The 23,826-nt window shown below is 36.5% G+C and overlaps 1 protein-coding gene across 1 annotated transcript in view; it reads right to left on the bottom strand.

The window, feature by feature from the left end:
• Positions 1-950: 950 nt before the first annotated feature.
• TRAK2 (trafficking kinesin protein 2) overlaps positions 951-23,826 on the bottom strand; it is a 42,999-nt gene continuing 20,123 nt past the window's right edge. Inside the window, exons 6-16 of the mRNA XM_086719264.1 lie at positions 23,172-23,381; positions 22,206-22,284; positions 20,132-20,262; positions 19,138-19,212; positions 17,943-18,080; positions 15,349-15,428; positions 14,610-14,813; positions 12,397-12,695; positions 10,794-11,042; positions 8,553-8,658; positions 951-4,947 (exon numbers count right to left, since the gene is read on the bottom strand). Of these exons, the coding sequence (XP_086575390.1) occupies positions 4,269-4,947; positions 8,553-8,658; positions 10,794-11,042; positions 12,397-12,695; positions 14,610-14,813; positions 15,349-15,428; positions 17,943-18,080; positions 19,138-19,212; positions 20,132-20,262; positions 22,206-22,284; positions 23,172-23,381 (2,250 nt within the window). The 3' untranslated portion in view covers positions 951-4,268. The remainder of the gene's footprint in view (positions 4,948-8,552; positions 8,659-10,793; positions 11,043-12,396; positions 12,696-14,609; positions 14,814-15,348; positions 15,429-17,942; positions 18,081-19,137; positions 19,213-20,131; positions 20,263-22,205; positions 22,285-23,171; positions 23,382-23,826) is intronic.

The raw sequence follows: 23,826 nt of genomic DNA on the forward strand, positions 1-23,826 counted from the left end.
TCTGTGGGAACAAAAAAGGGAGGGGGGAATTCCAAAATAAGCAAGTTGGGAATAGAGACCTAAGAAGAGACAGAGTTGGGGGAGAAGAAAGGGGTCCATTGCCCTCACAGGCACCAGCAGTCTGACTTGTTCATCCTCACACCTTTAGACCATACCAGGGAGTTGCCCTGGCCAGAGATCTTCAGTTGTCTGAGGAGTACTAGCGTTAGACGACCAAAGGGCTAAAAAGAGAAAGGAGAGGGAGGGAAGGGTCCTTATGAAGGACAAGAGGGAAAATCCATCACTCTTTTGGGCAAGGACAGTCCAGTGGGCTCCCCGTGGGTCTTCTGATCCTCACTGAGGAGTAACCTCTGCCAGAGGTTGTCAGTTTCCCAAGGGGTACTAGAATTGGTCCACTGAGGAGGGAAAGTCCCGAGAAATTCCTAAGGAATCCAGTAAGAGTCCTGGGCCAGCAGAGGCTCACCAAATATGGGGTGCTACAATTGGGTGGGGCCAGTGGCATGGGCAGTGAAAGCATTCACCCAAGGCAGAACAAAAGAGAAAGAAGTTAACTGAATACACCACAAGGGAGCGCAGGCAGGACAGCAAAGGAGAGACTGTCTGCTGGAAACAGTTTCTAAATAGCTAAGAGTATCAACAGTAAATTGTGGACTATAGGAAAAGAATTGCTTTGGTCTTTTTCAAAGTAAAGATGTGCAATGATGTTTTGTTGCTGTTACTTTGCTAAGGAAACAATATGGCATATATAACACTCCCTTTATTCTTTTTAAACATATTTCAGAAAACATAATAAGACCTGTTTACTACATATGACTTATAATTGGTTTGTCTTGTATTGCTTTGGCAAACAGAGGTTGTCTTCTGTACCAAAACCAACATAATGGAAAGGAAAGCCTCAATGCAGGATAATCTGTGAAGAGCACTGGGACAAAAACACCAAAAGACAAAAATTTAAGAAGATATTCATGTTTATTATCTGATTTACATTTGACAAAGCAAAGGTAGGTGCACAAAGAGCTGTTTGACAAAGTCAAGCCCTAGATATCAAACAATAGAATTTCCCTGGCTGCCCCAGAGGGCACTTCCAACACCACTCCTGGGCAGCTGTGCTCCACAATGCAACCACTCAGCTGTAGACACTGTGGTGTTGCACTTGGGACTGCAGGCCTGTGGGATCTGACATCAAAGGCGTGGGCCATTAAACACTTGAGAGCTCTAGTTCCAGATGTCAAAAGTCAATATTAGTAACCAAGTATCAGAACGGTCAAAAAAAAAAAAAAATAGCAAACTTTGAATGAATACTGTACAAAATACACCTTTTATAGAGAATAGGCTCTTGTTGTGAGCTGCCTCTTATTTCCTCCCTTTGCCAAAGTCTGTTCATTCATGTCAAATCAAGAACACAGAGTATAAAACTTAAAAAAAAAAAAAACCAACAGCTACTTTAACGATGGTCATGAAGTTCTCCCTAAGACCAACTCCTAAGGCTATTACGTAAGATTTGAGATCATCATAATTCAGGGAAACTTTCATTCTGAGCCCACGAAGGTATCCCTCCTATAGAGAATAGGATACTTAGAAATACCTGAGGTATAATCACTGAGAATCTTCCTAAAGGAGAAACAAAAGATTGGAGTTTCTTATATTGGCATAAAAGTACATACACAGTTGATACAGAAAAACTAAAATGTGAACAGTACTCAAGTGTAACAGATAAAGTGAGGAGAAACTTACTACAAGGCTCCAGGTCTTCTTCCTATAATTTGCACACTTTTGTTAGAATAGAGATTCTCAGGCTGTACCAAAAATGATTTTAGATGGAATCTTTAAAAACAGTAAAACCCAATTTCAAAACATTCATTTTTAGAGACAAGCATGCGCCAGTATACAAATCATTATGTTTCTGGTGAAACAGTAACATCAATCTAGTTTTCAAAAACTGAAACTTCAATTAGATGTGCTTATTTGGCTGTGAATATGCCCTCACCCTGCCTCCAAAATGATCATTTTAGCATCAGTTATTAAAAAAGTATACTAATTATACAGAACACTCCAAAATCTAGCTTAGTTTACAGCTATTTATATAGTATACATAAATCTGATAATTTCATAACTTTGTACTACTCTCTGGCTGTACATTTACCCATTTCCCGATGTTTCTTGGAAACTGGCAACAGCAAGATTATTTTCTTAGAGAATAAATAAAAAGCTTTAAGAATTTGCTAAAATAAGCACCCCAGAGTTATTTTATGAAGTAGAACTCAAATACTATTTTTTAGAAGTGAATTGGGATATTCTGGAAATTTAAACATCTTTAAACATGGAATTCTTCTGGTTAATGCCTACCACATTCAGGGACACTTATGTTCACTTATGGGAGACCTGCTAGAATCCTTTCCGAACATGTTAATGTAAGGTCTGCTGATGTCAGCATGACTAACAAAAGGGGAGAGAAGGCGGAAAGGGCACTTTCACTTTTTGTTTTTAAGAAATTTAGAAAAGTTTTATTAAGCTTCTAAAAAGCATGGTACACTCACACATTCTTACCATGCACACATGTGGGTTTTTCTACCCTTTTGAACACATAGCTCTTTATGTAGGAGAGGCACCACAAGAGGAGAAAGTAAGGATCCTCTGCAGGCAGGAGAATAGGTGTATGGATGGGAATCAGAGCAAGACTCTCATCAAGAATGCTTCACAAAACTGCCTTCTGGTTAAGTCAGAAGTAAGGAGCAAAACATTTGCAAATTAACCACCAAAAAGATCACTTAATATGCCTCCCATTTTTAATAACAAAATAATTAGCCTCCACCCTCATCTCTTCTCTATCATGCCTTTCATATAATGGTTTTTTTTTTTCCTGAACTGTACTGCCTAGAGAAAGCCATGTCATGATGAGGAATAGGCCTTGATTAGCGACAGTTTGTAAAACAGATCTGTTTCTTCCCAATTCACAGCCTTGTGTCACACTGATGAATGCTGAAACCGAATTCCCGAGTTTCACGTTGCCATTTCATAGAATCTGTACCCAAAAAAAAAAAAAAAAAAAAGATTCCCAGAAAAAAAGCAAAAACTTTGACTTCCCCATTAAAAAGTTCATTCTCTAATTCTACAGATACCAAGAAAAAGACGATGTATTTTAATTTTACAATTAAAAAAAACCACAATCTCAAAGCAAGCACCTGGGTTTTACTTCAGCTTATAATAATTTAATATGCCTGAGAAATTTTGTGCAAATACATGTCATCTTTAATGAAAAATATGCATAGCACTTTGGAAAAAGTTTAGTTGCAACTAACTTTACTTACAAAAAAACGTACAGACATAAATACACAACATTCCCTAATTCCTATTGATTGCACTTCCGGTTTAACCCCTTCCAGTCTCCAAGGAAATTTGAAAGCCATGTAATTATGTTCATATTTCTTGGCCACTGTACTTATCTAAATAAAATATTTTGAAAACAAGTTTCCTTGGTTCCAACTTACCCATATTTTCCTTCTTAAAGGACATCATTATCCCCCAATTCATGTTGTTTTTTGGGAGGTGTTGTATAAAAATACAAATTTAAAAATGAATTTTTATTAATCACAAATACAAAAGGAATTCGGGTCATTTGGGCTCCCAGTGGCTCAAAGGCTTGAAAACGGAAAGCAAAAAGAGAGTCTCCACTATTCTGATTTTATGAAAAAGATAAAACTCCTTGCTTGCTAACGCTGTGTACATACCATTTGATGGATATATAATTTATCCAGACATTAACAGGGTAAAACATAAAAGCATCTTCCTTGTCTCAGTAACAGACAGGGCTTACCTCAGCAACCCTGCAGTACAGCTTCTTATAGGCAATGGTCAAGGCTTCTCCCTTTTTCTTCCCATCTCCTAACCTGGGTTCTTCCTGCTTTTGTTTACTAGGAATAAATGTTCTAGCAAGTTTAGTATCTCTGGCATATTTCGGTATTACTGAATTTATTGTCTAGTCACTTTTTATTTTCAAGATAGGAACATTCAACTGAAGGAGTATATTAAACCTTTCTTCCTTTTCTGCCTCCAAACACTCATGACTCATTCATCTATACTTGCAATTTATTTGACCTCATTCATTAGGGGCTCATCTCAATTTTGTTTCCATTCTTCCACTTCCCCTTTCCACATTCACAATCCATCTGCAACATTCCTTATCTCTCAGTCAGACCAGACTACATGTATCAGTGCAAATCTATCCTTCATGTGCTAATTTGTTTAAGAGATCAGTTAATTGCTGAACTTCAGTCTTCCTTCAGGACATCCATTTTTGGCGAGGATGTGCATACAGGCGTGCCAAAGCTACCCATCATGACTGGAAGACTCTGATTCCTCCTCAGTCCACTCAATAAATTGCTACCTGAATTTAAATAAATAGCAGAGTCTGGTCTTTGAAGACCAATTTCTGCCTCTCGGCTTCTTCCATTTTCCTGTGCATTAGGGGTTTTGATTACTCTGGCTATCCCCAGTCTCTTCAGCCTGTCCACTAAGTTCATCTTCAACTGGCCAACATCAGGAGGGTTCCGGGAAGGTCTCAAACCATACATCTCCTGGAGGAATGTTTCAGCTGGTCGGGAGGCCAAAAAATTTTCAGAGAGATGCACTCGAGGCTCAAAGGGTAAAGGAGAAGGGCAGGGTGAGTGAGATGGTGAATTTGGTGGTGTGGAAGGAATAGCCAGGGATTTGGGGACAGGCTGGAAGACGGCGTTCTCTGAAATTGGGCTGTGATACACTTTAGCAGAAATGCCTCGTTCCTGTAGAAGTTTGGCCAAGCTCATGGTGCTGCTGAATGTTATAGTAGAATCTCGTCTGTTGGTAATAGATTCACCAATGCTGAGTCTATAGGACATAGCAGGAGAATTCACCGCTGTGTTTGATGAACTGCTACCAGTACTTCCACAGGATAATGAAGGGAACCCAGAACTTTGAAAAGAAAAAAAAAAGAAAGAAAGAAAGAAAGAAAGAAAGAAAGAAAGAAAGAAAGAAAGAAAGAAAGAAAAGAGAGGTTTAAAAATAAAAGTAATTTCTAAACAGCATTTAAAGTAATCACATTAGTTATCCACAGTAAATATAGAGGCACAGGCAACGTATCAATAACTAAACTCTGTGGAAAGATCTGAAGAGTAAGACTTTTGATGTTACTTCAATGACTGGTTAATTATTTGTAATTTGTAACAATGAAACATACTTCTTTTCATAGGTTATGAAAAAGTTTACTGTACACTAACTTTATTCTTAAATTTTAATTCAAAATATAAATTTTTGGGAATATGACTAAATTTTATGATAGAAATAAAAGAAATTAGGGGCACCTGGGTGGCTCAGTCAGGTAAGTGTCTGACTTGACTCAGGTCATGATCTCACAGTTCGTGGGTCTGAGCCCTGCGTCAGGCTCTGTGCTGACAGCTCAGAGCCTGGAGCCTGCTTCGGATTCTGTGTCACCCTCTCTCTCTGCTCCTCCCCTACTCACTCTCTCTCTCTCTCTCTCTCTCTCTAAAATAAATAAACATTTAAAAAAAGTTTAAAAAAAAGAAATAAAAGAAATTAAAATATTAGTCATTCATTGGTTGATGAACATTTAGGCTCTTTCCATAATTTGCCCATTGTTGAAAGCACTGTTATAAACATTGGGGTACATGTGCCCTTATGAATCAGCACTCCTGTATCCTTTGGATAAATTCCTAGTTGTGCTATTGCTGGGTCGTAGGGTGATTCTATTTTTAATTTTTTGAGGAACCTCCACACTATTTTCCAGAGTGGCTGCACCATTTTGCATTCCCACCAGCAGTGCAAGAGGGTTCCTGTTTCTCCACATCCTCACCAGCATCTGTTGTTTCCTGAGTTGTTAATTTTAGCCACTCTAACCAATGTGAGGTGGTATCTCAATGTGGTTTTGATTTGTATTTCCCTGATGAGCATCTTTTCATGTGTTTGTTAGCTAATTGACAATAAATGATATTTAAAAAATAAATAAGTAGACAATAAATTATATTTAAAAAATATTTCATAGAATTCACCTGTGAAGCTGAAAATAAAATAAAATAAAATTGAAAGCAAAAAAACTTTAAAATATTAAAGGAAGTAAATTTCAGAAATTTTTACTACTATATCCATTCTATAAAGTGAAAGACACCAGAGACAACAATCCATAAGTAAGTAATTCTCCAACCTTTTAGAAAATACAATCTTTTATATTAAACCTAAGACGCTCTTCTAAAGAGAAATTTATTTCCTTTTAATCTTTCAATTTTATATTACTAAGAACTAATAAAAGTTGAAATGATTAAACTTCCATTTTTGGGGCGCCTGGGTGGCTTAGTCGGTTAAGCGTCCGACTTAAGCTCAAGTCATGATCTCACGGTTCATGAGTTCTAGCCCGTGTTGGGCTTTGTGCTAACAGCTTGGAGCCTGGGGCCTGCTTCAGATTCTGTGTCCCCCTCCCTCTCTGCCCTTCCCCTGCTCATGCTCTGGTTCTCTCTCTCAAAAATAAATAAACATTAAAAAAAATATTTTTTTAAATGTCCATTTTCAAGAATGTTAATTCCAAACAAAAGTAGTATAAGGATACCAATGGAACAAATGTTTCTTAACCTTGACTTAGAACATATGTTTCTTGGAAAATAAAAATAATTAAAAGCTTTAACAACTATTAGAAACTTTCTTATTTTATGTTTTGTTAGAAAGGAAGAAAAAAACTAAGAAATCATGTACTCGAGGAAATGGTGATAGAATGGAGAAGCGACTTCTGTAGACAATTTTCCTCCCTTAAGCAAATGTTACCAGTATTTAATAGACAAACTTTCACTTAACATAAAATACTCAGTATATCAAGGTAACAAAATTCTAATGATTATGAACAAAATTATTAAAATTCATAATTTATTAATGAACTTTCTAAAGTACCAACTAGTATAAAAGAAATAAACTAAAAACATATTTGGCTTCTTGATTAAACAAGTCCAACTAAGAATCTCTAATACGATGCCATCTACAGACTATTCCTAGTTTCCCACCTCCCTGTCCCTACTTTACTGTAGAACTGCCAGTCCTTTCCCAAACTGTACACTTCATATGATGGTACCAACTTGTATTGAGAGTCTTCCCAGGAACCAATTCTATAAACTTGTTATCTTGTTGACTATGAGAACAAAGTAGAAAAATTGCACATATGCCTGTTCATTACAGACTTATACTGAGATCTTTATTGGATGAAAGCCAAATGCTTTGCGAAATAATTGATTTGCTCTTACATACCTTGTAAATCATAATCTTCTTTCCCTCTACAATGGCAGCTAGAAAGTTAAGACTCAGATACATGGTTCACACTAGCAAGTATATAAAACTTTATGTTACAACTTGTATGCTAATTTTATTCTATCCATTTTATATCCTTACCTTTGATTCCTCTTTGCTTCATTTTTCTCCTCTACTTCTAGTTAACATTATCCCTGCAATGTTCTCTATACCTTTGAAAAGTACCTTCAATTCTTTTGGGAATTGGTGGGCCAGAAATAGCAGTAATATGGCTGAATAAGATCCCTCAATTATGTGTTAGAATATTCATGTTCTAGCCTGTGTAGTAAATAATTTGGCCTTGCCCAGAGGGTTCTGGCCTTTGCCCTCAAGCTTCTGGAAAGTAATCTATGCCATGTCTGATAGAAGTGTCTTTGCTCAGGATGAAAGCTGGCCACACTAGATCTTGGGGTGAGCCTGGCCACACCCATTAGTTTTAGGGAGGGGACTAGCCATGCCAGAGAGAACAACCATGTGGTTTAAGGTGGAGACTTTAGGTCACTGGATCTGGAAGTGAGCTCAATGGGTAATCAATCAATGGGTAATCAATCAATCAACCAATAGACTATGCACTAAAGCCTCAATAAAAAATTTGGACACTGAGGCTTGGGTAAGCTTCCCTAGTTGGCAATATTCTGCACGTACTATCACACATCGATGCTAGGAAAGTAATAAATCCTAAGGACAAGGGAAACTTTTCATGTGGAACCCTCCCAGACTCTGACCTATTATATCTCTTCTTTTGGCTAATTTTAACCTATATCCATTCCCAGTAATAAATAGCAGCCATGGGCATCATGTTTTCAGAAAGTTCTGTGAGTCCTTCTAGCAAATTATGAAACCCGAGAATGGTTCTGGGAACCCTGTGAACTTGCAAGTGGTGTCAGAAGTGAGGGGAGTCTTGTGCTGAGGACTAGTCCCTCGAATCTTAGAGCTTGGCTTACTCTGGGCTGCAGTTGGGTCATTTGCTACCTCTCTGACTTGGACCAGTTACCTAGACTTTCTCTGTCTCAGTTTTTCACTTACACAATACATACTCACTTGCCCTGCCACTTTGAAGAGTTACAATGATCAAAGGAGAAGATACAATGTGAAAATATCCTAAAGACAAATGATCATAGAACATTAATTAAAAATCTGAGATTTACATGAAAGTAATTTTAAAGGTAAATTCATGAAAACAAAGTTTTCAAAAGGAAAGAAATTTTAGGCCTCAAATTGCCCAGACCCCTTACCTGGGGGTAACCTGAGTGATATCAGAAGGATGCAATATCCTACAGGTAGTGAAGGTGAATGTCGAGTTTGTGCATGACAGACACTTTCCTGGGTTTGAAGTTGCAACTGAAGTAGAGATTTTTGTGGAATCAAAAAAAATTGAAATACTAGGTTAATAATGTAAGACGTTCATCACTATTAATAATATAGCATTAATCAAGGGTATTTTGTACAAAAACCACTAAATTTGGAAATGAAATATACATAAATATTGTATTAGTATCACCTGGCTAGTACATAGTTGAATCCTTCAATACTTTAAAACTGTAATTTAGGGGCGCCTGGGTGGCGCAGTCGGTTAAGCGTCCGACTTCAGCCAGGTCACGATCTCGCGGTCCGTGAGTTCGAGCCCCGCATCGGGCTCTGGGCTGATGGCTCAGAGCCTGGAGCCTGTTTCCGATTCTGTGTCTCCCTCTCTCTCTGCCCCTCCCCCGTTCATGCTCTGTCTCTCTCTGTCCCCAAAATAAATAAACATTGAAAAAAAAAAATTAAAAAAAAAAAAAAAAACTGTAATTTAAAGGGATTAAAAATAGCTTGGAAATAAGAAAAAAACACATTCTGAAAAAGTACATTAACTCCCCCGCCCCCAACATCCCAAACAAGATCTAGTCAGTTCAATCTTTCTAGTCAAACTACTCCAGCAGTTCTCAAAGTGTGGTTTGCAGATCCTTATGGGAATCCACAGGTCAAAACTACTTTCATAGCAACCCTAAGATGCTATTTGCCTTTTTGACTGGGTTGGCATTTGCATGGTTGGTACAAAAGCAATGGTGAGCAAATCTGCTGACACCTTAGCACAAATCAAGGCAATGGCACCAAGCTATGTGAATATTTTTCACTGTTGTTCACCCACCATAGCAAAAAAAAAAAAAAAAAAAAAAAAAAAAAAAGCAGCCAGATTCACACAAGAACGTCTTTGATGAAGCAGTAAAAACTACTTATTAAATCTTGACCCTTGTATCTTAAATTCTGTGTGATTAAATGGGAAGTTAGTATTAAGCACTCTGCTGCATACCAAGATACAATGGTCATCTAGAGGAAAAAGCAAATGGGCAATTGAGTTGAAATTTTCTCATGGAACACCATTTTTAACTGAAAGAACAACTAACAAACTAGTTATTCAGACTTGGCTATGTGGCAGAAATTTTCTTGGAAATGAAGGTAGTGAGCCTGTCTCTTCAATAAATAAAAATAGCTTATAGGATTTGCTGTCACTTGCACTTTCAAGTGAAAATTCAAGTTTTGCAGAACTTATATCCATCCCTGGGAGCTTTAAAGCTTCATAATAGTAAAAGATTTATCTGATGACATAGGTGGTGATAGTAATGTAATTTTAATATATTATATAATGAAATATGTTAACATTTAGAGATGTGCATAACTCAGAGAACCAATATTTTCCAAATGACTAGTGCATGACGTTATAAAATCATGCATGGGTAAAAGATGCATTCAAAGTGTAGGATAGACCAACAGACTTTAATGTAACAAAGTATGATAGGTTTTTGGATTCCATATTGCTACAAAGAAACTGCTACTTATCAAGTTTTGGTGTAATATCAAAAAAATATTCACAAATACCTGAAGGGGTTATTAAAATACTCTTTCCTTTCATACCTACACCTCTGTGTGAGCCTGCATTTTCTTTATATTCTTCAAGCAAAGAAACATACTATAATAGACTGAATGTAGAAGCTGTATGAAAATCCAGATATTTTCTTTCAAGCCATAAATTAGAGGCTTACAAAATTGTAAAACAATACCTTCTCACTATGTAAAGGAAAGAGCTATTTTTCATAAAACATACTATTTGTGTTAGCATGTAATTATTATTTTTAAATGAGTTAATAAATATTTTTATAATTTCTCAGTTTTGATTTCTAACATGGTAAATATCAATAGATACAATTCACAAAGACAAACTCTCTGGAATTCTCAATTTTTTTTAAGGATGTAAAGAGATCCTGAGCTCAAAAGGTTTATGAACCACTGACTGAATTGATCTTTCTCTCTGCCCAATCTACTTATGCAGGCTGGTTAAGAAGTAGAATGAGAAGGGCCACTATTGCTATAGATTTTTATTTTCTTATGTTAAAGACTGAGTACATTCCAGTTAGATTTAAATCAAGGTAGTCACGCGACCATACTGTTAAGTCAGAATGCAAAATTATTGGACTACATTCACCAAGCACTATTCTTACCTGTAACTGGACCACTAGCTGAAGTAATGGGTGGAAGGAAGATTCCTGTTACTGGCTTGGATATTGAAGGGTTCTGTTCCACTTGAAAAGTGATACCTTCCTCTTCATCCTCTTCTAAATCTGCGAGGTGATAGATGGCATCCTTGGGCAATTGGGTAAAGCCTTTAGTGATGACACCTGGTCGTGGGTCAAGAATGGTTCCTAAATTTGGTTGAGCAAGCTGCTGCCAGTGGTGCAAAGTTTGTGATCCTGAACGTGCAAGGCCAACAAACAAACAAACAAACAAACAAACAAACAAAACAACAAGGCATGTTTTAAATTTCCCAACAAGTATTCAATCTTGAATACAGAGGCTAAAATTATAATGTGTGAAATATTAAGGCTAACAATAAAACTACTTATTCGGTCTTAGTGTTTTGGTAAAATTTGTATGAAGTTCTCTGTGGAAGACTGACAAGATGCTAAAGGTATGAACAATAATCTTTCAATTTCAAAAGTTAACTTTAAAAAGGACACCTAAAGCAGGGGTGAAAAAGTCAAGGCAGCACCCTTGATAGGAACTAGGATGCTGAGGTAGTGATGAGAAAGAAGATATGCACCTCAGAGGTGGGGCTGTATTTTCCCAGGTGAACAAAAATCAATACTTTCTTGGCTTGAAACTATGCTTATGAACTTTGAAGTCAAAAGCCAGGCTCCTACATTAAAAGACACCTGAATTTCAGTGTTTTGTTTTATTTTTTGTATTCTTCCCCATCCTGCTCATGACTCTCCTTTCCCCAGGCTCTTCAGGCAGAGTAGGAAAGTGAAGGAGATGCTAAAAGGAAGATATATCCCTATGGTTCTTATCTATGAACTCTGGCAAATGACCATCCCAAGCACCTGCACGAGATGCAATGTCTAATTATGTCACTACAGACATTTCATCCTAAGGGGGCAACTCTGACAAATACCTGAACTGATCATTAATGAATAAAACTAACTTATAGAACCTTTGAGTTTGAGGGTTCCTTATAGATTACCAACTCAAAATTTTGTCTAATGCAGACTCTTTTATGATAATAACAGAATCATTTGAAGGTAATCAATATTCCATAAAACAAATTTATTTTGAATTCAAATTCTATCTTAGGAGAGAACAAAAACTGAAAAGAAATTAGCAAAAACTGGAAAAACAAAACCATGCAACCCAGACACACACATCTCTAAGTAAATGACACTTCCTGGGTAAGGAACTCTTTTTTTGAATAGAAAGGTAGAGATAAAGTATTACACCTATATTATTTTATTTATTATATCCCGTTTGTTTTACCATGAAAACTGCCGTCAATGATATTTCTTAGCTAAGGACAAAAGAAAAGACTGCTCTTTCTCCATCACATTTATATTAAAAAAATACTGATGAATGATGATGGGAGAATGCAGATCTCTGCACACACTTTTTCCACAAAGTACTATAATACACTGTCACACAAATGAGGTTTAGGGATAATAAAAGTATCTCTTGTACATAGTCTTCTTATAATTACAATACAAGGTTTAATTCCAGGAAAAGGAAAGGCTAATAACCAACAGGGCTTACAAATGGCCCTTATTGATTTATTACCTTCAAGGGGCTTGACAATTTGTAATTTCTCAGGCATAAAACCTCGAAGGCAACTGGCACTGCTGAGGTCTGTGATCTCTGACTGGTCGGTGCACAGAGAGGCAAGGCTCTCTGTGGGGGTGCCGCAGCCACTAACCCCTTCTTTCTGGTCAGCCAGAACCTGGATCTTCCGTTCCCATTCTTCAGCAAAGAACTGCTTCTCACTTAAGTAGTTCTGTCGCCGCAGACTAAGGCGATGCAGTGCTGTAGCCAAATCACTATCTTCAGAGGGTCCTGGTTGACCCAGCTTCTGAATGTTCCTGTGGGAAAATCATTCACTGACTAGATCTGTAAGGGTAAGGTTGAGAAGCACAACCTAGACTTCTCTTTTCTACAATAGTGAATGTTTAAGAAACTGATTAAATTCAAAGCATTTTTTTCCTAGATATCAAAGTGTTTTTCTTAGGTGTCAATAATACAGAAATAATAACAATAAACCAAAATCACTAATACTACATGTCATTTTTTATGGATCATTTCAAGCAACTTCAGATAAATAAAAACATACTGGTTATTATGTGGTGTTTACTAATTTTTCTATTTCACTTAAAATTTTTTTGGAGTACAATTAACATACAATGTTACAGTAGTTTCAGGTGTATAATATATTGATTTGAGAACTATAAACATTACTCAATGCTCACCATGATAAGTATAGTCACTTAACTTATGAAACTACGGATATGACTATATAAATTGAGGTCAGGTAGCCAGAAAAATAAACATTATCACATTGCATTGAATCTATAAAACCATTGATTGCAAGAGGTACCATTATTTTATGTACTACTAAGAAAGAAAAAATGCAACCCATTAAACTATGACATGCCATTAACTGCAAAACAAACAATTTCAAAATATAAAATGTGAAAAAATTTGCTTTAGGCCATGTAATCCTCCACGAATATTGTAGAACATTTAAAAAAAAAACCCAAGATTTGTAAATACTATATTTTCATAGTTCTGTAAACACATTTGTTCCTTTTCCATATTTATGAAATCGGAGGTATCTAACAATTGATATCAAAAGAAAGAGTAGCAAGCCAAACTGTAGTTGCTCCTGGCTACTCTATGTGAATTCACAGAGATCTGATTGTTGATCTCTTCCTAAGGTAACTATGATCAACGACACAGTATTGACACACAAAGCTACTGTAGGTACAAACTGAAATACAATAGAAAACCCAGGATGAGAAATCTTTCTTTCTTTCTTTCTTTTGAAACACAAATATTTTTATTTTTGAACCAAAGTGTATCCATGGACCAAATCTGTAGTTTACAGAAATGTGACCCTACAACAGTGTGATGTGACCAATACCTTCATGTGGAGTGACCCTGGGCAACCTACATAGTGAGTTGAGCCTCACTTCCCTCAACTGTAAATTGAAAAGGTATAGTACCTACACTACAGGGTTGTTGACAGTATTAAATAAGATTTAGCTCCTAGTCCACAATGAGGATTCAATAATGGTAAAAACACCATCACTACCACCACCACCACTACTACTACTGATAGCAGCTAATACTTGTTGGGTATTTGGTATGTCCTAGGATAGATTTCTGCATTAGGAAGATTTCCCTCAGGTACAAAATACCTATCTTTCGAAAGCCTTCAGGTGACTTTCCAGTAGTGCTGTTTAATTTCTAGTTATTTATAATTCAATAAGATGAATTAATGAAAGCTGGAAAAAGTCTAAGTTTAAACAAATAGGAAGTTAAGAGCAACCTACTTTTCCTCAATAGGTATTCAAGTTTATTGTTTATCCTAAAGGCACCAAAGCAGTTGAGATTATGAGCATGGGTTATGAGAAACTGTCACTGATGCTATGCATAAACTGCCAATGACCAGATTCAAAAAAATCTGACTTAGAACATGAAGATTTAGATTCAAACTTTGCCACACTGAAGAAGAAAGTAGTAAAGAATTTTACACTTCAATGCAACTTCTGTTTTGAATATACTTAATTAAATGTAGCCTTTTTACTCCAAAAACTTTTATGAAGTCAATGATCTGTCTTACAAATAATGCTATTGGGCATCATTACTGAATGAAAACTGACAGTTCCAGAAATTCCTTGGAATAGCACAGAACAATGCTGGAATATAAGTATGAGCATCTGGTATGTCAATGCCATAAGAAATACACGATAACTGCCATGATCTATATTTCTTACTCTGAAACTTCTTCTGAGTTGCCCCCCTGGTTCAGGAGGGTTTTGTCCTCTGTTTGTTGCAAACCAGACTCAAAAGGTTTTGCTGTCATGATGACACTTGAACGGTTGGACCCTGGAATGGGCAGCAGAGCTGGGAATGGGATAGAGCGGCCCCGTGTGTCATTGGCAACCTTGACAGTATCAAATACCCGTTTCTGTTGGGCTCTGTCAAAAAAGAAGTAGTATTCATTATTGCCACTGTGTACCACTGGAGTGCTTTAGAAAAGAGACACGCGTGTACAATTCATTGAAAATAAAACTACCCTGACTAGCCTCTAAATTTTAAGAGAAATTATTGGAAAATAAGCTTCAGAACAAGAGAACACTCTCACAAATGTGAGCACTATTGAGCCTTGGGGCTCAATTGGTTAAACGTCTGACTCTTCATTTCAGCTCAGGTCATGATCTCATGGTTCGTGAGATTGATCCCCACATCGGACTCTGCACTGGCAGTACAAAGCCTGCTTGGGATTCTCTCTCCCTCTCTCTCTCTCTGCCTCTCCCCTGCTTGCCTGCTCTCTCTCTAATAAATAAACATTTAAAAATATGTAAAAAAACCCCAAATGTCAGCACTATGAGAAAAAAACTGAATACTAAGCAGATTTACAACTAAATTCTCAAAATACCTATCACTTTGGATTGTGGCTTCTTTTTAATTCCATCCCAGTGCCTGGGTAACAATACATGTGATTGTACTTACTTTTGTTTGAAGAGAGAAGATTCCTCATCCAAACTCAACTTTTTACGCATGGTCCCCTCAATCTCAGCTGCCAGGGATTCCTAAGAAAAAGAGTGTGAGATTACTATACTGATTATGTAAGAAGACGGTTAGGAGAAATGGGTTATCCTTACATGAATTAACAGAGTCTCCAGGGTCCAATACTTTTGGTGTTACAATAAAAGAAAACACAAGAAAATAGGCACAGGCCAAAATGCAAAGAAAAAAAAGAGGCATTTTGGAAATGTAACTTTTAAACAAGAACCAACTTCTTTTTCATGATATCTTTTTACAGGCGAGCAGTGGGAAAAACCAATATGATAAACAGAATATATTACCTACGTAGACACAAAAAACCAAAAGATCTGAACGGCTATAAACCAAGATCCCAATAATAATTCTCTGGAAGTCAGGATTTGACAGTATTTCACAATTTCTTTTTGCTTCTCTGTAATCTCTAACTTTTCTATAATAAACATGTATGGCTTTTATAATGTAGAAAAATCATTAAAGGAAAAATAAGCAAGTTTTCCTTTTCCCTGGTCAGAGATGAGGGTTCAACTGGCATGAGTGCCATGCTTGGTGAGGCTGGGCTGACAATGGCTAGAATTGGAGATACTGGTGTGAACTCATGTTTTTAAATACATGTAGACAGATGAACATAAATATGGATTGGAACAAAGATATGGATGTGTTTCAGTGGGTGTATGCATGAACATACATATATTTTCTAGCTCTATCTGCTGAGACGGACTAGAAGTAATGATACTCTAGTGGCAATGGACACACAGGACCCAGATCTTGAATTCTAAATATCATTCCTCATTAAAACTAACCAGACCTCCTTGGAGAAATGGTTGACTCCAGGACTGGGACAGGAAAAGGGCAAGATGAACTTAAAGGAGATCATGCTGGCCATATCTGGGACAATTTAAGTATCAAAATAAAAATTAGTAATAATGGACTGTAATCCATTGACTAAAATAGGAAGAGTCCATATGGACATAACTAAATGAACAAATGAATAAATAAATGAGACAGAAAGGTTCTGACAAAAAAATGTTGATTAATAAATGTTGAAAAAATGATGGAATTAGAAAATCACCATTTGGCAATCATCTTAGTAAAAACTGAGTCAGATATGAACCATCCCTAGGTGTTAAAATTAGCAGATAAAAGTTTGCTGAGAAAAACAGGATATTTAAATAGGTCTTAAAGTATCTTCCCACAAAATAGTAACTTTGATCACTTGGCTAAGGTAGCACCTGCCAATTTTCATCATTGTAAAGTTATTTAGCAACATTAATTTAATTAGTTATCAATTAACATTAACTTTAGAATAGAAAAAGTTGGCAGATACTACCTTAACTTAGTAAAGTTAATTTAACATCATCAGTAATGGGATAAATAGACAATGTGAGCCTCCTATTACAGTGTACTGAGAAGAACATGGCATTATTTCTGCCAAAAATAAATTGCCTGAATCTAATCATGAGGAAACATTAGACAAACCCAAACTGAGGACATGCTACAAAGGTAATGAAAGGCATGTAAAACAGGCCTTTTGAAACAACCAAATGCAACATATCCTTCAAAGGATATTGTTGAGACAGCTGGTAAAATTTAAACTTAGGGCTCTGTGGATGAGATGATAGTATTGTATATCAATGACAGTTTTCTGACTTCGACGGCTGTAGCGTAGTTATATAGGAGTGTCCTTGTTTATGGTAGATACACACTGAAGTATTAGGAGTTAATAGGGTGTCTCTTACTGTTAAATGGTCCAGAAAAAACATAACAGAATGATATGGCAAATGTAGTAAAATGTTAAAAATTGGGGAATCTAGATGAAGGATATATGAGAGTTTTTGTACTATTTTTGTAGTATTAGTCTAAGTTTAAAATTATTTCAAAATAAAAAGTTAAAAACCAAAGTCTTGCTCCCATATTCTTCAAAAAATTACTATAATTTATAGTTTCAGTTTTTTAAAATATTTCACAGAATTGCTTATAAGTATTTACAAACTAGACTGTTAAAATAATTCTTTGAACCAATATTATAAATTCTGGCATAGACTCACAAGTTTTCATTAATCTCTTTAATTCAAATAATACTATATATTGATGAATTAAACAAACATGAATCCTGCCCTCATGGGGCTTACACTCTAACTAGCATGAAATATACCAAGAGACTTGAGATCTGTTGAAATAGGTTTTAGATGTTCAGAGTACTATTTGAATAAGTGGCATGTGGTGGGCCTAGGGTAAGGATGACCCAAGTTTAAGTAGCTCTATGGTACACAGACCTAAACCTAATTTCCTTAGGGTTCATCTCATATATTATAATAAACCCGGAAGGTCATCTATTAGAAGAAAGGCTACCATAAGTAAGAGTATTAAAGTAGATGTAAATATACAAATTAAAGCCTAAATGAATAAATGACTTCCAGAAACAAGGACAGAAACAAATGTTCTCAAGATACTTTATACCACCAGAAACCACATCACTCTCAGGACAATCTAATCTTAAAAAGTTTCCTTAAATATGTAACATCTTTCCCAGAAAAACTCACCCCAGAAAAAGCTCCATATGACTGTGAAAAGTAAAGATGAGCAGCAGGGCCAGATCTACTACGAAGTTCCTTTATTTCTTCTTGGGACTCATGTAACATTCCCAGACACTCCATATTCCTGTCTTGTAACTCATGCAGCTGAAAAAAAGGATGGTAATTAGTGTACTTCATTTCATTCTCAAAATGACAACAGGAAAATAAACCCCATTGGGATAAGTATTAATTTTATCCAGAGGGCTAGATAACCTCATGAAACAATTTCAATACAAAGACTCCAAAACAAACTAAGCAAGGAGAGTGTATACATATATATTTCAAGTCACCAGAATTAGGAATGTCTTGGCCAGAATTATACATAAATATGATTCCCGAAAAATCTGAAATGTAGCTGAAGTAATCATAATTATTGTCAATTCAATATTTAATGCTTCAAACCCTTAAAAAAACTTATAGAGGAAGAATAATAGCTATGGTCAAGTTAGGTTTAGTATAATGTTAGCTATGCATATTTTTAAATGTCACTCTGAAGTCTGTAAATGACAAGATCAAGCCTACAAAGTATTGTATATGATGCCAGGGTGGTCAATTATCCTAAACAAGTAGTTTCTTCTCCCTTGTTTCAGAATCTTCTTTATAGTTAGATACATAAGCATGGTAAAAGAGTACACAATTTTCAGAGTATTTCTTCAAGTGTGGTGTGTGGAGTGGATCATGTAGATTCTAGACCCTTATTCTAAACCTACTCAATTGGAAACTTTTGGGGCTGGTGCCTGTGAGTCTCTATTTAGGACTCATTCTGCCAGGTGATTCTTAACGTATGCCAGGGAACCACCAAATTGTATCTAATACATAGAATTTTTATTTGGATTGAAAGCAAAAGATTTTTGGTATTTCTTCTGACATATTTGCAAAAACACTTATTAGAAATTATTTTAAAAACTGTTGGGTTAAGGTAAACTGGTAAAAGGGTCACATATTCCTACAGAATCTTATATCTATTAATCAAGAAAGATGTCATGTTATTAGTTTCAGGGACAGAATTTTTAAATTGCTTTACTTCTTAGATCTCATAATTTAATCTCTTGCTATTTAAAATCCAGTAATTACCTTTAATCATTCTTACTCACGAAGATGAAACAAAACTCTTCATTCTTCTCCCCACCATATTACACAAGATAAAGGAAGATTTGATTACCTCCATTGTCAGTTGTCTTTGGGCATCTTTGGAAGCTTGTAGGTGAAGTCTCAGTTCCTCCTTCTCAATCACATGCTAACAACATTTTAAAAGAGACAAGTGAAGCCTTTCCATATAAAGTACAGGCTACTCTCTTTTTTTTAAAGACATCTTTTTTTTTTTTTTTTTAACATTTATTTATTATTGAGAGATAGCAAGAGACAGACCGTGAGCAGGGGAGGGGCAGAGGGAGAGGGAGACACAGAATCTCAAGTAAGCTCCACGCTCTGAGCTGTCAGCACAGAGCCCGACGTGGGGCTCGAACTCACGAACCGCGAGATCACGACCTGAGATGAAGTCGGATGCTTAACCGACTGAGTTACCCAGGCGCCCCTTTTAAAGACATCTTTTTTTTTTTTTTTTTTAATTTTTTAACGTTTATTTATTTTTGAGACAGAGAGAGACAGAGCATGAACAGGGGAGGGGCAGAGAGAGAGGGAGACACAGAATCCGAAACAGGCTCCAGGCTCTGAGCTGTCAGCACAGAGCCCGACGCGGGGCTCGAACTCACGGACCGTGAGATCATGACCTGAGCCGAAGTCGGACGCTCAACCGACCGAGCCACCCAGGCGCCCCTAAAGACATCTTAAGAGTGTCTGTCAGGGGTACGGTCTAGAGACCTATAAAAAGCTAACCCTTCAAAAGCCAAATGAGAGCAATAAAATGGGCAGAATACAAAATCTATTAAGGTATTCAGAGGACAATGATCATTTGTCAATAATTCACATCACAACTTTCTAAGGAAAATCTAACCCCACCTGGCCACAAGAACTAGTAAGTTGAAAGTAGTTATTCATATTTCACGACACAGAAAGACTAGAACAGTAATCAGATTAAAGCACTGTAAACGGATAGGGAGTGTGTTTATTTTGCTTAATGTATCTAGCACTTAGCGGAGTGCACGGTATGAGGCCAATGCTTAACAAACATCTGTTGAATGAATGAATGAACCTACTTCTTTAACTTTATGCTGAAGATCAACAATTTGAGACAAGAGAGAGGAGATCTCTTCTTGGTACCGAATCAGTTCATCACTCTTCCCAGATAATTCTTCAGTCATTCTGGACATTTGAGCATTTGTTTCACCTGGGAAACAAAACAAAAACTTAAAAATTAATATAAATGTAGGGTAGGTGTTGGCAAACTATGGCTTGTAGGCTAAATCCTACTTTGTAACAAACACTGGACAACATTATGAATGGATTTTTCTTTAACATTAATTTAAAAAATAAACCCAGGGGTGCCTGGGTGGCGCAGTCGGTTAGGCGCCCGACTTCAGCCAGGTCACGATCTCGCGGTCCGTGAGTTCGAGCCCCGCGTCAGGCTCTGGGCTGATGGCTCAGAGCCTGGAGCCTGTTTCCGATTCTGTGTCTCCCTCTCTCTCTGACCCTCCCCCGTTCATGCTCTGTCTCTCTCTGTCCCAAAAATAAATAAACGTTGAAAAAAAAAAAAAATAAATAAATAAATAAAAAATAAACCCAGATAACCAAGTAGAGGAAAATAAAGGTCCTTCTGAAATAGGCTAATACTGAGAACTGAATAAGAGGCAATGAAGCTAAAAGAGGTGACCTGTAAAGGCAAGCAAGCTAAAAGTTTTGCCTCAATCTTTTTCTTTATGAGGGACAAGAAGGCTGAAAAGAGATAGGTGAATTATATATGTTTGCAAGTACCAAGGCATAATCTCATTTATGTCTTTCAGAACTCTTCAGGGACATCAATAAAATCTCATAAACAAAATTAAACTTAACAAATTTAACAAAGGAACATTTCAGGGGCGCCTGGGTGGCGCAGTCGGTTAAGCGTCCGACTTCAGCCAGGTCACGATCTCGCGGTCTGTGAGTTCGAGCCCCGCGTCAGGCTCTGGGCTGATGGCTCAGAGCCTGGAGCCTGTTTCCGATTCTGTGTCTCCCTCTCTCTCTGCCCCTCCCCCGTTCATGCTCTGTCTCTCTCTGTCCCAAAAATAAATAAAAACGTTCAAAAAAAAAATTAAAAAAAAAAAAAAAGGAACATTTCAAATGCAACAGTCACAATCTGTTAAAGCTATGGAGATGTTTCTGTACAAGAGAGACTTTCTGGGATACCTAGCAAACTGCGTAAAGCCTCTGAAAATCCTTCTAGCCTAGCATTCTGACAGGTACATGAAATAGAACCTTTAGAATTCCATGCAGGAAGGAAATTTTGCATATAAAAATTCTGACATCAAACTCAAGTGGCAAAACTATTTCTCAGTGTTATATACAACTATTTTAAAATTGACAGAAGCTCTATAACAGTTCAAAGGATACTATAAGGAGGCAGGAGATTGGGATCTAAGCTCTTGGGAAAGTCATTTCCTTTTTGTTTTTTAAAGTATAAAATGTGAATAATGGAAGTGCTGATGGAGAAGATTCAACTGAAATTCTTTGTGGTTCTCAAAAATTCTGTTACTCTAAGGTATTACATTCTGACACCAACAGCCCAGACGAATTGGTATCATGTATCCTATCTTCTCTTTCAACATAAAATGTTATAGATATACAGAGAAATTATGTATCTTTCTCTAGTAAAGCCTACCTTTTTCTGGTTTATTTTTAAAAATTATTTTAATTAATAATACATCAAACCAAAATATGTTCCTTCATAGACACATAGTTGGCACTCAATACTCATTGAAGGTAAAGTTTTATGCCATCATTTAAGCCCTGGCTCTCCCACTTACAAGTTTTCTAACTTTGGCAAATCATATTCTTTATAGGACTATTTCCCCATTGACAAAATAAAAGCTTTGGCTATTTTCACTCTACCATGCTATAACTGATAGAAATATAGGCCTTTCTTTAATGGCAATGTGAAATAAAACTATTTCTTAAAAGTACATATGGTATTTTGCTTAGAGTTGTGGGCTCAACATGATATTCCAAGACTGTCAGTAATTATTTAAAATTGTTTCTTGAGATGCCTCTACTGAAATCATTGATTTAACTTCTGAGTTGGTGAAATGCCATCAAAGAATTGCCCAAAAACTATGAAAGAAAACGCATAATACATACGAAGTTCTTTAACACAGTCATTGACAAGTTGTTGTTCCTTCTCTTCATAGGTAATAGTTTCTGTCTTTATGTGACAAGCCTTCAAGAAAGAAAAAAATCAGTGTGTGATAATATCTTCCAATACTTTACAGTATTAACTTAAAAAACCTTTAATTCTCATCTGAAGATAAAAGTTCACCAGCTGAAAAGGAAAAATAAAACCCAAAAAGCTTTATCTAAAATAAAGATATGGGGGGGGCACCTGGGTGGGCTCAGTCAGTTAAGTGTCAGACTCTTGATTTCGGCTCAGGTCATGATCTCACAATTGTTGAGACTGAGCCCCGTGTTGGACTCTGCACTGAGAATGGAGCCTGCTTGAGATTCTCTCTCTCTCTCTCTCTCTCTCTCTCTCTCTCTCTCTCTCTGTCTCTCTTCCTTACTGTCCCTTCCCCACTCATGTGTGCTCTCTCTTCCTCTCTCTAAAATAAAAAAATAAAAATAAAGATATGGGACAGGATATGACAAACATCTCCCCCTCATTCCTCTCAGGATCTTTGCACATGCCTACTCATTCTCTCTGATGCCTCCCCTCCACCATACTTTTCTGCCTGGCTAATTCCTAGTTTCAGCTAAAATGTCATTTAAGTAGGACTTCGATTCTCCCCCATTACATAAGTTCAGGAAACCCTGTAATCTTCCAACATAGTTCTTATCACAGTTATAATTATTTAGTTATTTGTGTAAACTACCTAACATATATATTCTGTGCTGTGGCTTTCTCTATTTCATCTATCAGTTTGCTATTATCCAGCTGTCAATGAATGGGATCTAAGTGACAATGAAAGGCAAATACACATGCCTTTGCTATCACCTCCTAATTGGAATGTCAATAGCAAATCCTTAGTTATGCCATATTTTACCTCAATACATGGACCTAAATCTTACAGCCTTTAAGGTACAGGAAAGTGGGAATTCGGTTGAATGTACCTTGGATCGAAGAACCATATTCTCCTCTTCCAGTTCCTTGAGTTTTTCTTGTAGCATGTCCAACTGCAACAAACCTTGAGATAAGCTAAAGGACTCATTGAGCCGAAGAGGTGTAGAACAGCTGGAATCAGTTTCACTCTCTTCAGAGGCAATAGAGACAATTCGAAGTAATTCATCTTTCTTGGACAGCTCATGCTGCAGTTGATTAACCTGCACATCAAAGGGCTTGATTTACAAGATGTTCTTTATTTTGCATTATTTACATGTAATATAGCTTTTAATTCATGGAGCAATTGTTTCTCACCATAAAATAAAATTATAAAATCAGCTGCTAGATTTTATTGACTAAGGTAGCAAGTGCTAAAAAGAGAATAACGAACCTCACATACTTCCTAAGATATAATGTTAGAGCATTAACTCCACAAAGACAGCTTTTTCTGTACTAGGTGAAAAGCCAATTTTTATATTCTATATAAATAGGAACGTAGGAGGAAATTTTCACATAAGATAATGATATATTCACAGTTAAAAACAAAACTGAAGAAGCTTTCAAGTGTCAGAATAGACCCCTCCTTCAAATTCTCATCCTAAAGACTTACACTTTAAAGCTTTTAAGTATAAATCTGCGTGACTTCTAGAAATAGTTCTAGAAACT

This window comes from Puma concolor, chromosome C1 (assembly GCF_028749965.1).
Source record: "Puma concolor isolate L17-30 chromosome C1, mPumCon1.1.hap2, whole genome shotgun sequence".
Taxonomy (NCBI): domain Eukaryota; kingdom Metazoa; phylum Chordata; class Mammalia; order Carnivora; family Felidae; genus Puma; species Puma concolor.